The sequence below is a fragment of the Halyomorpha halys genome, unplaced genomic scaffold, assembly GCF_000696795.3.
Source record: "Halyomorpha halys isolate HHAL.00 unplaced genomic scaffold, Hhal_1.1 Scaffold423.1, whole genome shotgun sequence".
Classification (NCBI taxonomy): Eukaryota; Metazoa; Arthropoda; class Insecta; order Hemiptera; family Pentatomidae; genus Halyomorpha; species Halyomorpha halys.
In genome coordinates this window covers 692,435-710,581 of record NW_027105827.1, presented here as the reverse complement: position 1 = coordinate 710,581, position 18,147 = coordinate 692,435, and the positions used below count along the sequence as shown (strand labels likewise).

The window sequence follows — 18,147 nt, the reverse complement described above, 5'->3', positions numbered from 1 at the left end:
TCATAATAAGAATTAATTTCTGAATAAATCAATGGAAAATTATCAAGTTATAGTTAACTGAAAGTTATAATTGTTATTATAAGAATTTGGAGAAGCTATCTGTTCTACATCCTGCTTCCTAATTTTGATGATTAACTACAAAATTTAGCTCAATATAAGTAAATTTTTCATAAATTGCTCTACTCACTATAAGTAAATGTTTTCAAAGTAAGATAATGCGAGCTGTTACAGTGAGAAATAGGACAGGATGGGAGAGGCAATATTCACTCTAATAATTAATTCCTGGACATACTGCTTCAGTATACTTCAAGGGCTCAAAATATTATTTTTATTCTGAAGAAAAATTTATCCTAATTACATTAGTTTTTTCCATTTAAATTATCAAAGTTTCCACTACACAGCCCAATTTCTAGACCTTTAAAATGATAAACTGGCCTTACTGCAACATTCTCATTCATTTCCAAAAATTCAGCTGTTTTTCGGCTGTGCTATTATACAATTGTACTTGTTATCATGAACCTGACAATTCTTTTTTTCGCATTTCTTGTCTTACACTAATTAAAGACGATTGCTCATATTACTTAGTCATTTTGAAAAGAGTTGAGAATGTTGTAATAGGGTCAATTTCATATATTAAAGGTCTAGAGAATGGAATTTAAATTGGAAGAATTGAGGTTCTTAGGCAGTATTTACAGATACAAATATTACAAAAATAAAAAACATATCTATATGAAAATTAAGGTAATTTAAAGCTAATTTATTTCTTTAAAAATAGAAAAAGAAAAAAAAAGAGCTAGGGGATTCAACAATCATCCTTAAAAAATAAATTATAGAACAATAATGAAATATTCCAGTAAACCACTACCTGGAGGGATACATTTGGAGCAACTGTATTATTGATAAGGCTATCAATATTATGGAGGGCGGGATCAGCATTTGGCGCTGTAGCATTAGACGGAATCACAAGCTGTTGTTGTTGCTGCAACTGGAGCAGTCTTTGCTTCTGCTGCATTTGCTGCTGGTGATGAAGCTTATTCCGCTGAGCTAGAATCATCTGTTAGCAACAAATAAAAAGAAATTAATCAATAAAATGAATACACAGGGTACTCTACATAATATCTACACTATTTATCATTGGAATGGTCAATTACCGGAGAGATGTTGAATGGTTGTCTGATCTGTTGTTGCTGCTGCTGCTGTTGTTGTTGTTGTTGTTGTTGTTGCTGCTGCTGCTGTTGTTGTTGAAGGGGATACCTTTGCCTCTGTTGATACATTGGAGGAGGATGAAATGGTTGCTGAGGCTGAGGCTGAGGCTGGGGCTGAGGCTGGGGTTGGGGTTGGGGCTGAGGCTGTGGCTGTGGCTGAGGTGACCCCTGAGACATCTTTAACAGAAAAGTATTAGATTAATAAATAAATAAATAAGAAATGTATCCCAAGAGAAAATAATTAGAAATTGTACGTACAGTATTTGAATAGGTAGGGCTTTTAACAGCAGATTCACAGAGCATCAGAGACTTTTGAATAGCATTTATTGCCATCTTTTCATTCAAAAATTCATGCTGAGATGCGAATTGTTGTTGAGCTGATTGCGGGTGCTGGGTCTCAGTTTCCATAGAGTTGATCATATTCATCAGCACTGGTGCATCTAACAATTCAAATTTTATCTCATCAATCAAGGTTAGATAACTGGTGAAGTAAATATTTCCAGTTATGTATAATTAAAGTAAAATTAAATCATAATATAAAGATAATTATTACCTCCAAGACTTATCATACCTGTATTAACATCGGGTACTATCTCTATTACTTGATCCAGGATGTCGGAAAGGACAGGATCTGAAGAAGCAGAATCCCAAGTATTTGCTCCAGTATAACCTGGACTCCTACCTGATCTACTTTGTCCTGGTGAGCCAGCGCCGGTTTGGACACTACCCCCAGACCAGCCTGTTGAAACAGTGATAGTTACTGTATCACAAGCATAGCCCGAATTATAACGGTATTTTCCTTAAAGATTTTATTAGTTAGTTAAATATATTTATAAATCAATTAATTTTAAATTATATGTAATAAAACATATCAAAATATCTTACTGGTTTGGGGATGTTTAACAAGACGCTGCAGTTTATCCTGTGGTGTGGCCGAAATCACAGAAGCAGGTATTGGTGGGATTGAAGCTGGAGTAGTCGGACGCTTTGCTAAAAGAGACGCAAGCATCTGGTTCTTTTCCCAAAGCCTTGATTTACCCGATGCTGCCGAAGGGGTTGAGGAATTTGGGGGAGGAGGAACAGCATCCAGCAGTGAAGAAGAGGATCTTTTTGAGCCAGGTTGGTCTTCGCATTCATCTGACGATGGGCGCTTCCTACCCCCTCTATTTTCATCACCCCCTTCTCCTCTGAATCCCAAACTTTTCAGGATATCATCACCGCTTTGCTGGTTCTAAAATAATAATGAAATATGCAACTATGAAACTGTTAATTAGCAAATAGTCAACATTTGATACCATTAAATTTATCAGACATATATACTCTTTTCTTCTTTCAACTTAAGAAGATGATTTTAGAGGATTAAACAGGATTAGTTCTGATTTCGACAACACCAACAAATACCATGCTGGTTAGAGCAATTTCATTTAATTCCAATAAAGAAGTAAACAAAAAATTATAAAATATAAAGTGATGTGCTAATTTTGTCCAGGATTATATTTCCTATACATCTATACCTCAAAACATGTCCATAAAATTCATTTAAGAAAATTTTACAGCTAAAAATATTTCATATGTATATAGAGGAACCTCAATGCAACAAATCCCAAGAGGCTTTAAAAAAATTCATTATACCGAGGTTGGGATGGTTAGAATTTAGTAATATTGAAGTTTTCAGTATTATTTGTGGACCTCTAAATAAAAACTCAAGCCTCATTAAAATGATTAATATGTCTGCTATGAGAAAAGTAGTGGTAATTATTACTTATAGTAAATGTTTTTACATTTTTTATATACAGAAATTAAATATACCAATATTTACAAAAATTTAATTAATATGCACAATTGCTTCAATGTTTATTAATGCAATTGCTTTCATTTCTTAGTCATCACTAGTAGATAACATGTGCAACACGCTTTAATTATGAAAAGAACTAATTCTGTTAGATCGAAACAATAAATAAAACTATGTAAACACCACTGGGAAGGAGGAAGAAGGTTGGAGAAGAGCTCGCAAAGATTCATCTCAAGAAATGCTCATACTTTATACTTCGATACCTAAACATATAGTAGATATATAATATAAAGATTTGTTATGAAGAGGAACTTTTTGATTTACAAAAGTTACGGTTGTTAAGATTTGTTACAGAAGGGTAAATTTGAAATTCTTAATCCGTTAAATACAAATTTGTTTAGATGCTCTATATTTTTTAATGAATTCTATTCCTCATCCAAGACTTTAAAAAAATCTGGTATATCAAAGAATTTTTTATAGTGAGGTTTGTTATACTGAGGTCCTACTGTATTGTTTGTCATTACACTATCTCAAATAACCAAACAGGGGCACTGTTTTTTTTAAATTTTGGGTAATAGGTAGGGAGGATAACGGAATATAAAAATTTTGAAGAGGCATGAGATAATATTTCTTACTTCGCGGTTGTTATCCTCTTCCTTTAGCAGCTGATGGAGTAGCTCATTTTGTTTCTTCAACCCAGCTCTTGCTTCAACATCATCGTCATCACTTTGGGTGTTCAAAAGCTGGGATAACAATACATCAAAATAAGGCAAAGTATCACAAATAAACATCATAATAAAAACTTAATTAAAAATTTTTCAATCAAGGAGGGCGCACAAATACCTGCCTGAACAAGATCAAATGACATGTTTCATAATTTTATCTCAAACAAGGAGTAGTGACTGTTCACCAAATCAAAAGATAAAAAGAAGGGAGACAAAGATATTCCAATCTGTTTACTTAGGACTGGGTATTTATCAGTTAGTGAAAGTTAGTTTTGAATTCCTATTGCTGTTTTTGTAAACAATATATAATGGCTTTATTGTTATATCCAGTGCCTCCTAGATTGGGAATAACTTCAAATTTATTAATCTCTAAATATTAAGCCTGCTTAACTTAATACAAATAAAAAACAAAGAGAGACTATAAAGAAAAATATTTAAATAACATGAACTATAAAGAAAGAAATATCTTTTGTTTAAGAAGTTATCAAAAGATTACAAATTTATCACTTATTACTTTAAAAATATAACAGTGCATATAATTTATATATTCAGAAATATATATTACTGTTTTATAAACATACCATAAAATGAAATAAAAAGATTTCTTCTTTATGGTCAAGTAAAAATTATTACAAAATTTTCTGAACAACTGCACCGATTTCACATAAAAGATATCAAACAGGTATACATATTTATACATAAATTACATTTTATATAGTTGCTCTGAGGTAATAAATGTCACAACTTAAAGTGCTTATAATATTTAATATGTGAAAATGTTTTTCTATATATAGAAATACACAATTTCTTATTAATAAGTACTAAGTAAAATTATTTCATTATGTCTATAATAAAATGATAAGTAGAATCACTGCAAGGAAATGTATAATAGACTATAATGCATAGCAACATCAGAAAATAGGAAATTTGAAAGGGCTTGTAAAAAATTCTCCTAGATGTTAATAATAATAATAAAAAAAAAAAAACAGTCACGCAGAACTTTCCTTCTATATGAACTATAAAAACTCCTCCAGACCAAATCCATAATTTATTTTTTAAAAATGAATATTTAAGAATTTATTTTCTTTTTAAACTTGATTAAAAAACCATCAACGATTTAATAAGCCTTGATTATTCCTTCTAATATTTTATATGTTTTTTTTTTTATTCAGATTCTAATAGTCGGCAGTTAGTTGCTCCAAAGCAGCAAATTATTGAATAAATCAACAATATCAAATAATAGCCTAAGCTAAGTAAGTAATCATCAAAATAAAATGATACTATCACTGAGAAATTATCATCACCACATCTAACCAATGAATGTGAAAAATCACATTTTTTTAATTTACAAGTTTTATTAATTTACTAAAAGTATTTTTTCACAATAAATTCCCCAAAACACATGGATTTAAAGTAGTAAAAATGTTAGGAGATAAAAGATGTATTCAAAATGGAAAAATTAAAAGTAAAAAATAAAAGCTCTTTTCTGGTCTTCTGGAGAGTAGTTTGATTGAAATTGGTTAGTGAGAAGTACTGGCGGGGATGTAAAGAACAAACTAAAACTACAGATCAATATATGCCAGTAAATCCTTCTAACAAATCTCATACACTTGAAACAAAGCAGGAAAAAATACTGTTCTAGATATGTATTTATATTTCATGTACAGCAGTCAAACCTCTCAACATTGAATTTTTTTAGGTAAAGAAATTTTGAATTTGTATAAGGAAAATATACTGTTTAACTAATTAAATTTCTATACAACAAATATTAAGTAATATATAAACAAAATGAAACGTGAATGTCATCAAAAGGACTTTAGTTTACATCCACAAGAATAGGTAATATTCAAATAAGAAAATATTTATGTTTTCTATTTTACACAATAAAAAATCGAAAAAGACCTTGTTTGAGAAAAAATTATGATACCAACAGAAGCGAGATTCTCTGAATTTATTTCCTAATACTGAGCGAAATTTTTATATTAAATGAACTTTTTTTCATAACGTGGCTACTAAATAATATCATCAAATGTGAAAGAAAAGTTCGATAGGGGATGAAATATCATGATGTGGCACAAAAACATGTCATATCAAGTATGGTATGGTATAAACTATTTACACCATGATTCAGTTGTAAGACATTTGAAATTTTTAATGGAAATGTTTAAGGTTTGATAAAATATATGAAGCAGTATTGAAATCTGTGGAAATAATACAAGATAAGAATAATAATAGTACAACCCAATGTTAGTACTGCTAACATGGAGAATAAAGTGAATGAATATATTCTAACTTAGACAGTCTTCTAAGTCTAGCTATATGTGGCTTGATAAATTTAGAAAGCGATATAATCCAAAATAATTTTTAAATAAATATTTTTGATTTTTTCTTTATTTTTCCTAAGACACTAAAACATTTCTTTTGATACTTTATTAATCTTCAAAAATTACCATAATTCTTTTTGTATCAGCAAGGTTCAAAAATTTTTATCTTTCTTTACTTTGAAATTTCTATATATAAATTTTTTTTAAAGAAACCTTCATGTCTGATCTAAAGATGTTGGACTGTATAAGTAGATCATCTAATGAGCAAAATAATAAAACTCCATATTCAGAAAAGTAAAGTTAAGGATTTACCTTGAGTAGCATATTATTAGGTGGTTTTGAGTCCTGGGGCTGTGATTCTTCATCCTCTTGGTTAAGTAGAATTTTTAATATTTGATGTCTATTACGTTGAGCAATAATCCCTCCACCGCCATCATCTGATTCCGTAGATGGTCTCTTTGTCATCAAAATTTTTCGAAGTTTTCCAGAATCTTCCTCCGGAGGCTCTTCCTGAGTTGTCTCCTGGATGGGTGAAAAAGCATATGGGGTGGAAAATGGTGTAGTGGCTGGGGATTGAGCGGGAGGATTTGAATATAATGGGCTTTCTACTGGAGTCAAACTCTGACGCGATTCCGGTCTTTCCCAGACCCTTTCGTCACTGCTAAGGTCCCAGGTCGAAGAACTGGGGAAGATGTCAAAGTTAAAATCAAGGTCATTTGAGTTCAGAGTGACGGAATGAAAAGCGGAGCTGTTGTTAAGGGTGATGGTGTTACTTAGGTCTCTGTTATTAGCACCATTGACACTAGCAATTAGGGGACCGCCGACTCCACTTGTTGAAGAACTTTGCTGTTGCTGTTGCTGTTGATGCTGCTGCTGCTGGTTACTATTGTTTCCACTACCGGACTGACTATTGCTTCCCGCAGGGGATCCAATTTCCATATTGACTTCGTTATCCCTATAAACAAGAAGTAGATAATATAAATAAATACACAAATGTAAGTATAAGCTAAAATAATATAATAAATTGATTAATAAAATACAAACTGGTGTATAATAACATAGAAATCTGTTGGGATTTGTGAGGACTGAATGTACAAGTTCCGCATTCATATAGTAAAACTAGAAAGAAAATAAGGAATACTATTTGGATTAATGAGGACTGAATGTAAATGTGCCACATTCAAACATTAAAAATAGAAGGAAATAAGGAATACTATTTTGATTGGTGAGGACTGAATGTACAAGTTCCGCATTCATATAGTAAAACTAGAAAGAAAATAAGGAATACTGATGAGGACTGAATGTAAATGTGCCGCAATCAACCAGTAAAACTAGAAAGAACATATGGAATACTATTTGGATTGGTGAGGACTGAATGTAGATGTGCCGCATTCATATAGTAAAACTAGAAAGAAAATAAGGAATACAATTTGGATCTTAATGTCAATTCATTATTTATATTCATAAATAATATAATAACTGTTTTGGCTATATTTGTTACTATTTTGTTTTCTTCTTATCAATGATAGCAATTTGTTCCATCAGGATCTTTATCTTGAGATGATCCGTTACTTATATCAAGTCTTGCAGATGAAATCAATGGATATAATGTACTATTCCGTGTAGAATTAAGATATAGGATGATATTACTTTAGCCTTTTCAAATCGAAAGAGCTACTAAGGCTCTCAAAAAGTTTCTATTTGATATTATTTTTTATATTTATTTATCTTTTATAACTATTTTATGTTCTTTGTCATCCAAATGGGCATCTATCTGCAAGACACATCCCCATTCTTTTTCTAATCTATTACTAGAAATTGAGGCCTTCTTTATGGCTATGCAGAAGTATACTACAAACAACCACAGTGGAAATCTCAAGATTCATTTCATAAGACCTTCATAAAATAAATATTGTCTGAGCCAAGAGATAAATACATGAGAGAATAAAATGTTTCCATTTATTTGATGATGATGATGTAATTAATAATAATAATGAAGACCTAATGAACCCGAAGGTTCGATGCCGATACCACCATTTGCTCTACATCCTTCCAGTGATGCCCCTCCAAACACAATTCTACAAAATCAGTTTTAACGCAGACAAAATAAACTACTTACCCGAATATTGAATGAGTAGCCATTAAGAAGTCATTTTCCATCTGGCGATTCGCAGATTTGAACAGCTTGAATTTCGTTTGTACATGAACAAATTTTTCATGGCCAATTTGCAGTTTGTAAATGGATGAGGAACTTTGTCCTGTGGACAGCGCTTCTTTAATATGAGCTACTACTTTGGGCACATCACTACTCTGCACAAGTTCATCTAAATTCCTATTCTTGAGATGATCCTGAAAATACCATAACCTCATAAAATACTTATAAGAAAATATTGAGTAATTCGAAGAACATTAGAAAATTAGTTTAACATGTAAAGTACCATGGGCAAAAAAATATCATAGTGGCTTCATAAATTATTTCAATCATGCATAATTTCTAGTTTATATCACTATGATTCTTGACAGCCCTGAGACTACCCATACCTCCTATTACAATTGTAATAAACCAAGGAATTATTTGTGTGTTTATAAAACATAGCTCAATTTTTATAACTGAAATATAAGATTGTATAGATTTTACAGTATTTATCAGACCTAGTTATTGCAAAAAAAATTAATTCTGACGGGCCAATTTTGCAAAACTACTATAGGTGGACAGAACAGTTTTAAACTAGTCTTCACTCCTATTGTTTAATGCTCTCCTGGCCAGGAGCAATAGTTTTATCACAATATTCGGGCAGTGAAAGTTTAGATTATTGGTCAAAAAAAGTAGCGGCTAACTACCTGGAGTTTCGCCAAAACAGAAATTAAATATTGCTTTACCTTGCTGAAATATTGGGAATAAGGAGCTGAAACACCAGTATTATCTACATTGATAATCCCTCCCGAAGTATTTAATTTCATAGTAAACTGCTCAATAGGAGAGCCAGCAGGCTTTTCACAAGCAGGGATTCTTCTAGCAACACACATCAAACATGGTCCAGATTCACTGCTACCATCATCATCTTTATCAACTCCACTGCTTTGAGGAAGCTGTGTTGAGGATATCTTAATAAAGAAAAAATATATTAATATTAGACATCCACAACAATTTTAAATGAATAGTTGATCATTATTTTCCAAATTGTTTACCTGCATGTTCTCATACAGATAGGGTCTCTGCTGCTTCTCTTCTACAGTAGTGTCTGGGGGTGGTTTGATGAGAAACCTGCAGTTAAACGTCCTAGGCCTAGGGGGATGGTAATCATTTGACCAACTCATAGGTAACAGCCAAGATGAGAACCTAGCGTGGTCTCCGTGATGGATAATGTTATACACTGGTTGTCCCAGAACCTCTTCACGGCGATATTTGATGAACTGAGTTATATTCTCAGTACAAAACTCGACCTTTCCTTCAGGATTCACAACAAACAGGAAGCCCTCTAAAGCCTGATAAAAAAGAGGGTAATGAATTCAGAGTTCATTTTTTTTTTCAATTAACAATTAATACAAATATTGAATAATCTCTATATTACAAAAGAGAATGGTCGAATATTTTTCCACAATAAACTTTGAATTACTGGACCGAATTATGTGATGTTTTTTTCAATAAGTTCCGTATCGCCATGAAGGTTTAAAGATAGTAAAATCCCCGAATTCGCGGGGTGAAAATCAATATATGAACAAAATTAAGCGTTTTTTTTTACCTTAGATAGTACATGTTTTTCATTTTAAATGTATACTAATCGATTGGTCTCTTTCTAAAGAATATGAAAGCAATATTTCTGATTCTACTAAGCGGTATTATACTTATAAAAATTTAGCGTGGCTTGGGGTAAAATAGGTCAACATTTTTGTTTTTAGGAAAAAGCATATCATATTTGTTTTTTGCGTCGTCTCAAACTCCTCAATATCATTTTTCGAAGAAATTAAAAATTAGAAATTTTTCACCTCGATTTATCGGATTTATTCACCTTATTTTTTAAAAGAAATCATAAACCGATGAAGAGTGAAAATTTTGGGCTAAAAAATTTTATTTTCCGATTTTTCAGACTTTCTAAAGGTGTTAAAAACGAATATCAACTCCTAAAAAATCCTTTAGCACACTTTTTTAAGCCAGTCGTTCCGAATTACTTCAGGATTGCACTATTATTTTGTCTCTTTCCGAAGAATAAGAAAAAAATATTCCATTAAGGGTTTTTTGAGGGGCTAAAAAGGAATTTCATCGCATATATTGTTTCAGTTGATGTTACCAAATCTTAACAATGATGTACACGTAAATGTTTGATTTAAACTAAATACAATAATATAAATCAAACTATGTCTTCTTTAAATGCATATAAATCCTCAAATATAGCAAGCAATAGTGAAGCATTGCCGGGTCAGTTAGTTTAATATAAATTTGAGTAGCTTTAAAAAAAAAAAGAAATATTATTTTAAAAATTGAAAAAGAACTCGCTGAAATTACATTTCTAGATCAATTGTATAAGTATTGAAAATCACTTCTTTCTAGCTAATATTATTTAAATGTGGTATTAAAAAAAAATTGAGAGAAAATAAAATGATAAATACCAAAACATGGAATTAAGTAATTAATTAACTAAGCAGATAAATATAAACAACCAAAATAAAAATAGCAAACCAACAACTAATGAATTTCACGTTACCTCGAGTAAGAGCGGCCCGAAAACCTCATTAGTTAAAATTGTCGGCTTGCTGGATGAGACTTCTCCTTGCTGGACGGCATCGCTAGTCGCTGCTCCGCCCTTTATAGTCTTGATCTGTAAGGCAGCAAACTGTTGTCACAACCATATCAAAATGGTTTCAAATAAATATATAATATTATAATCTTTTTAGATTCCATTTTAATGTTAAAAAAAAATTATTTTAAAAATCAAATATTTAAATTTAATTTTCAAGTATATCAGGTAGATTAATATAAAATATAAAGAGGCGAGAAGAGGAGGGTTATGGTTGGTTCAGGTGTATGATATTCAAAAAAAAAATTAAATTAATTTACTCATAACTTCCAGCATATTATTTAATCACCAAAGTACACCAATCAAACAACCATTTGGTATTATTATTACTTGATACTTTTACTTTTAATACATATTTGTAAATATGAATATAACTATGAACACGATGATAACCTCAAAAATAGGATGAATACAACAGGTTTATAAGTGCAGCCAACAGTCTTAAGACAGAACATCAATACTCAGTATTATAATCTTTTAATGAACAATTTAAGCCAAAAATAAACAACTGTTTATTTTATAGTTAATAATTTAAATTATATGTATTTTAATATACCTGGTATTATCACTGATTACTTCATTATCATTACAAACCGATTTACATCACGTCACTACAAATAATTTCTTACAGTCGAAATTAATACTAAGTATATTACAGTTAAAATTTACGATAAATAATAAGGAGTAAAAAGAACAATTATTAATTTTAACCAAATTGAGTTATGTGAATAAAAAAAATTATATAATAAGCTTTTACAAAGTGTATCTTGGTAAGCTTTCCAAGCTTTCTAAGAGACAATTAAAAGCACCTATTATCCTATAATATCCTTTCTATATGATATATGATCATGTTAATACATATAATATCTATTAACAAATATAATAAACCACCCAATTATAATAATACATGAAAATAGAATGATTTTAGTTTGATAATTAAATTAAATACTTTGATTTTAAGTAAATTAAAAATATAAATAACTTCAACACTACTAAACCAATCTACACGAAATTTGGGAGTGATTTAGGGCTCTATAAACTGCACCAAAGAGCACAAACCAGATCTAATTAAACAAATTAGAACCGGAGATATAAAATAAAACCTTTGAAAACTTTTATTTATTTGAAATCCAAGGTGCATAGAGAGAGAGAGCGAGATAGAGAGAAAAACACTTTATAAGAAAAAGTGTTGTGCTGGCCAAGATCATTGGGTTGCCTTATACACAGCATACTTACAACTAGTAAAATAAAATTCTTTATAATCTATTAATAAAAATAGTCACACCATTTTTTTTTAAATTGTCGCATAGTAAAAATTTCTACATTATGTACAAGAATTATACATGATATTTTTTTCCTTTTTATTATTTCTCCCTTACACATTTTTTCCAGCTTTTTATCGTTCATTAAATATGTTTAATTTTTCTAATGTTTCAATTCTACAAAATTTTCCATCACTTAAATAAATAAATTTAAGTTAAAGTATAAAAGAATATATATAGCCATATTAGATATAGTAAAAAAATATACATAATACCCAATATGGTTGTCCCCAATTACAATATATTAATATAAAAAAAATATGCAAATATAGAATAGAATAAGTAAATATATTAAGCTAAAAGGAAAAGTAATAAATATAAAATAATAATAAATCGAGGTGAAAATTTTTAATTTCTTCGAAAAATGGTTTTGAGGAGTAAAAAACAAATATGATATGCTTTTTCCTAAAAACAAAAATGTTGGGGGAACTACTTTACCCCAAGCCACACTGTTTTTATAATTTTCGTAAATATAATACCGCTTAATAGAATCAGCAATATTGTTTTCATATTCTTTAGAAAGAGACCAATCAATTAGTATGCATTTAAAATGAAAAACACGTACTTTCTAAGGTAAAAAAAAAAAGGTTACTTTTGTTCATATATTTTTTTCTAACTGAGAATTCGAGGATTTTATTATATTTATACCTTCCAATGGCGCCATGGAACATTTCGAAAAACATCATAATATAACTGAGAATATAACTCAGTTCCAGAAATATCACTGTAAAGAGGTTCTCGGTCAACCAGTGTATAACATTATCCATCACGGAGACCACGCGAGCTTCTTATCTTGGCTGTTACCCATGAGTTGGTCAAACGATTACCATCCCCCTAGGCCTAGGACGTTTAACAGCAGGTTCCTCATCAAACCACCCCCAGACACTACTAGAAGACAAGCAGCAAAGCCCTATCTATCTGTATGAGAACATGCAGGTAAATAATTTTGAAAATAATGATCAACTATTCATTAAAAATTTTTCATGGATAACTAATGTTAATATATTTGTTCTTTACTAAGATATCCTCAACGTAGCTTCCTCAAAGCAGTGGAGTTGACATAGATGATGAAGGTAGCAGTGAATCTGGACCATGCCAAGTATTGCATTGAGAGTGAATTAAAGTTAAGATTTTAAATTACTTAATAAAGCCAACAAATTATTAAAAGAATAATGATGTTACAAGTGGCTAGTATAATTCTCATGTAATTAACATCATCAATTTAAAACTGAACATTAATAATTCTACGAAGGGTTTGGGTCACTTGGATTACATTTTTTTATTAAAATATTAAAATTTGTAAATAACTTGAAGCACTATAGCAAATAATATTCTCTGATCATAACACTTAACACATATTGAAGGTAATTGATACCAACCGGCTTATTGACCGCATCCTAGCTGAAGACAAAATGAGGACCGTGGCAGAGAAATGAAGACCAAGACACATATTTAATTTCTGTATTGGCGAAACTCCAGGTAGTTAGCCGCTACTTTTTTTGACCAATAATTTAAACTTTCACTGCCCGAATACTGTAATAAAACTATTGTTCCATGAGAGCATTAGACAATAGGAATGGATACTAGTTTAAAACTTTTCTGTCCATCTACAGTAGTTTTCCAAAATTGGCCCATCAGAATTAATTTTTTTTGCTATAACTAGGTCTAATAAATACTAAAATCTAGTCCTTTTTATATTTCAGTTTTAAAAATTGAGCTATGTTTTAGAAACACGCAAATATTTCCTTGGTTTATTACAACTGTAATAAGAGCTATGGGTAGCCTCAGGGCTGTCAAGAATCATAGTGATGTAAACTAGAAATTAGGCATGATTGATAATTTGTAAATAAATTGAACCACTATAGCAAATAATATTCTCTGATTACTTATAAATAACACTAAACACATATTGAAGGTTATTAATACCAACCGGATTATGAACCGCATCCTAGACCACGGCTGTAGACTAAATGAAGACCGCGCCATAGAAATGAAGACCAAGACACTCCACCAACCTCGAAGTGCAAATCTGAACTGAGAGAACAAGCCCTAGAACACTTACCCCAACCCTTGGTAGTACCATACTGGTGAAATATTTTATGACCCTGCAGAAAGAAAAATGGCTGCCAATGAGCTGACAACTTAGGAGCTTAGGACGGGGTACCTCATTACCAAGGGCAAGGGCAAGCCCAGGCACTGTTATGAACCTCAACTGCCTCGAGATCGCACAAGAAGTTGTGTCCAAGAGACATGGCCAATAGGCCTAATTAACCAAAAAAGTTTTAAAATTAGAAACGAATATTAAACCATCCAAATTAACGATGACTGCCTTTCTTTAACTATTCATAAGGCATTCTCTGCTATGATCATTTCATTATGATAGTCGATTAGGAACAGTTAACTTTTCGCCAGATCAGAACGAAAAAGTTCGGTATAGTTATTATCAACAATCGAAACTTTCTTGACATCCTTCAATAAACCACTTCAAAAGCTAAATCTGAAATATACGACAGTTAACCTTAGTAATACTAACTAATAGCAGGGATGTTTCCAAAACTGGGCAGGAAATTACAAAATTTTATAATAATTAGTACCGGATTTCCCGATTACCTAAGGTATGCAGATAATTTCTTAAAATTCGCCCAACATTTTTGGAAAAACTGACCTCTCTAAATATCGTTCATAAGTTAATTTTGAATACAATAAAGTCTTCCAATAATATTTAACATCAATTTTCGCGGTTTGAAGTAGATTCCCAATAAAAATTAAGTATTCCAGTAAACTACAGGATTTATGAAATTCTAGAAAACATAAAAAAGAATTATTGAAAAAATGTAATAAATCCATTCTATAAAATGCCACTTCCGGTCGGTCAATTTTAGTATAATTTAATAGTTGTATAAAATAAATATAAAAAATAATATCAAATAGAAACTTTTTGAGAGCCTTAGTAGCTCTTTCGATTTGAAAAGGCTAAAGTAATATCATCCTATATCTTAATTCTACACGGAATAGTACATTATATCCATTGATTTCATCTGCAAGACTTGATATAAGTAACGGATCATCTCAAGATAAAGATCCTGATGGAACAAATTGCTATCATTGATAAGAAGAAAACAAAATAGTAACAAATATAGCCAAAACAGTTATTATATTATTTATGAATATAAATAATGAATTGACATTAAGATCCAAATTGTATTCCTTATTTTCTTTCTAGTTTTACTATATGAATGCGGCACATCTACATTCAGTCCTCACCAATCCAAATAGTATTCCATATGTTCTTTCTAGTTTTACTGGTTGATTGCGGCACATTTACATTCAGTCCTCATCAGTATTCCTTATTTTCTTTCTAGTTTTACTATATGAATGCGGAACTTGTACATTCAGTCCTCACCAATCAAAATAGTATTCCTTATTTCCTTCTATTTTTAATGTTTGAATGTGGCACATTTACATTCAGTCCTCATTAATCCAAATAGTATTCCTTATTTTCTTTCTAGTTTTACTATATGAATGCGGAACTTGTACATTCAGTCCTCACAAATCCCAACAGATTTCTATGTTATTATACACCAGTTTGTATTTTATTAATCAATTTATTATATTATTTTAGCTTATACTTACATTTGTGTATTTATTTATATTATCTACTTCTTGTTTATAGGGATAACGAAGTCAATATGGAAATTGGATCCCCTGCGGGAAGCAATAGTCAGTCCGGTAGTGGAAACAATAGTAACCAGCAGCAGCAGCATCAACAGCAACAGCAACAGCAAAGTTCTTCAACAAGTGGAGTCGGCGGTCCCCTAATTGCTAGTGTCAATGGTGCTAATAACAGAGACCTAAGTAACACCATCACCCTTAACAACAGCTCCGCTTTTCATTCCGTCACTCTGAACTCAAATGACCTTGATTTTAACTTTGACATCTTCCCCAGTTCTTCGACCTGGGACCTTAGCAGTGACGAAAGGGTCTGGGAAAGACCGGAATCGCGTCAGAGTTTGACTCCAGTAGAAAGCCCATTATATTCAAATCCTCCCGCTCAATCCCCAGCCACTACACCATTTTCCACCCCATATGCTTTTTCACCCATCCAGGAGACAACTCAGGAAGAGCCTCCGGAGGAAGATTCTGGAAAACTTCGAAAAATTTTGATGACAAAGAGACCATCTACGGAATCAGATGATGGCGGTGGAGGGATTATTGCTCAACGTAATAGACATCAAATATTAAAAATTCTACTTAACCAAGAGGATGAAGAATCACAGCCCCAGGACTCAAAACCACCTAATAATATGCTACTCAAGGTAAATCCTTAACTTTACTTTTCTGAATATGGAGTTTTATTATTTTGCTCATTAGATGATCTACTTATACAGTCCAACATCTTTAGATCAGACATGAAGGTTTCTTTAAAAAAAATTTATATATAGAAATTTCAAAGTAAAGAAAGATAAAAATTTTTGAACCTTGCTGATACAAAAAGAATTATGGTAATTTTTGAAGATTAATAAAGTATCAAAAGAAATGTTTTAGTGTCTTAGGAAAAATAAAGAAAAAATCAAAAATATTTATTTAAAAATTATTTTGGATTATATCGCTTTCTAAATTTATCAAGCCACATATAGCTAGACTTAGAAGACTGTCTAAGTTAGAATATATTCATTCACTTTATTCTCCATGTTAGCAGTACTAACATTGGGTTGTACTATTATTATTCTTATCTTGTATTATTTCCACAGATTTCAATACTGCTTCATATATTTTATCAAACCTTAAACATTTCCATTAAAAATTTCAAATGTCTTACAACTGAATCATGGTGTAAATAGTTTATACCATACCATACTTGATATGACATGTTTTTGTGCCACATCATGATATTTCATCCCCTATCGAACTTTTCTTTCACATTTGATGATATTATTTAGTAGCCACGTTATGAAAAAAAGTTCATTTAATATAAAAATTTCGCTCAGTATTAGGAAATAAATTCAGAGAATCTCGCTTCTGTTGGTATCATAATTTTTTCTCAAACAAGGTCTTTTTCGATTTTTTATTGTGTAAAATAGAAAACATAAATATTTTCTTATTTGAATATTACCTATTCTTGTGGATGTAAACTAAAGTCCTTTTGATGACATTCACGTTTCATTTTGTTTATATATTACTTAATATTTGTTGTATAGAAATTTAATTAGTTAAACAGTATATTTTCCTTATACAAATTCAAAATTTCTTTACCTAAAAAAATTCAATGTTGAGAGGTTTGACTGCTGTACATGAAATATAAATACATATCTAGAACAGTATTTTTTCCTGCTTTGTTTCAAGTGTATGAGATTTGTTAGAAGGATTTACTGGCATATATTGATCTGTAGTTTTAGTTTGTTCTTTACATCCCCGCCAGTACTTCTCACTAACCAATTTCAATCAAACTACTCTCCAGAAGACCAGAAAAGAGCTTTTATTTTTTACTTTTAATTTTTCCATTTTGAATACATCTTTTATCTCCTAACATTTTTACTACTTTAAATCCATGTGTTTTGGGGAATTTATTGTGAAAAAATACTTTTAGTAAATTAATAAAACTTGTAAATTAAAAAAATGTGATTTTTCACATTCATTGGTTAGATGTGGTGATGATAATTTCTCAGTGATAGTATCATTTTATTTTGATGATTACTTACTTAGCTTAGGCTATTATTTGATATTGTTGATTTATTCAATAATTTGCTGCTTTGGAGCAACTAACTGCCGACTATTAGAATCTGAATAAAAAAAAAAACATATAAAATATTAGAAGGAATAATCAAGGCTTATTAAATCGTTGATGGTTTTTTAATCAAGTTTAAAAAGAAAATAAATTCTTAAATATTCATTTTTAAAAAATAAATTATGGATTTGGTCTGGAGGAGTTTTTATAGTTCATATAGAAGGAAAGTTCTGCGTGACTGTTTTTTTTTTTTTTTTT

At 30.7% G+C, this 18,147-nt stretch overlaps 1 protein-coding gene across 1 annotated transcript in view; it reads right to left on the bottom strand.

Moving 5' to 3' along the window:
- The window catches only part of tai (taiman), a 120,101-nt gene that overhangs the window by 7,843 nt on the left and 94,111 nt on the right, over window positions 1-18,147 (bottom strand). The window contains exons 4-14 of the mRNA XM_067053540.1: window positions 10,750-10,878; window positions 9,236-9,532; window positions 8,927-9,151; window positions 8,166-8,395; window positions 6,359-7,001; window positions 3,633-3,740; window positions 2,091-2,436; window positions 1,777-2,004; window positions 1,464-1,645; window positions 1,152-1,382; window positions 863-1,054 (exon numbers count right to left, since the gene is read on the bottom strand). Of these exons, the coding sequence (XP_066909641.1) occupies window positions 863-1,054; window positions 1,152-1,382; window positions 1,464-1,645; window positions 1,777-2,004; window positions 2,091-2,436; window positions 3,633-3,740; window positions 6,359-7,001; window positions 8,166-8,395; window positions 8,927-9,151; window positions 9,236-9,532; window positions 10,750-10,878 (2,811 nt within the window). The remainder of the gene's footprint in view (window positions 1-862; window positions 1,055-1,151; window positions 1,383-1,463; window positions 1,646-1,776; window positions 2,005-2,090; window positions 2,437-3,632; window positions 3,741-6,358; window positions 7,002-8,165; window positions 8,396-8,926; window positions 9,152-9,235; window positions 9,533-10,749; window positions 10,879-18,147) is intronic.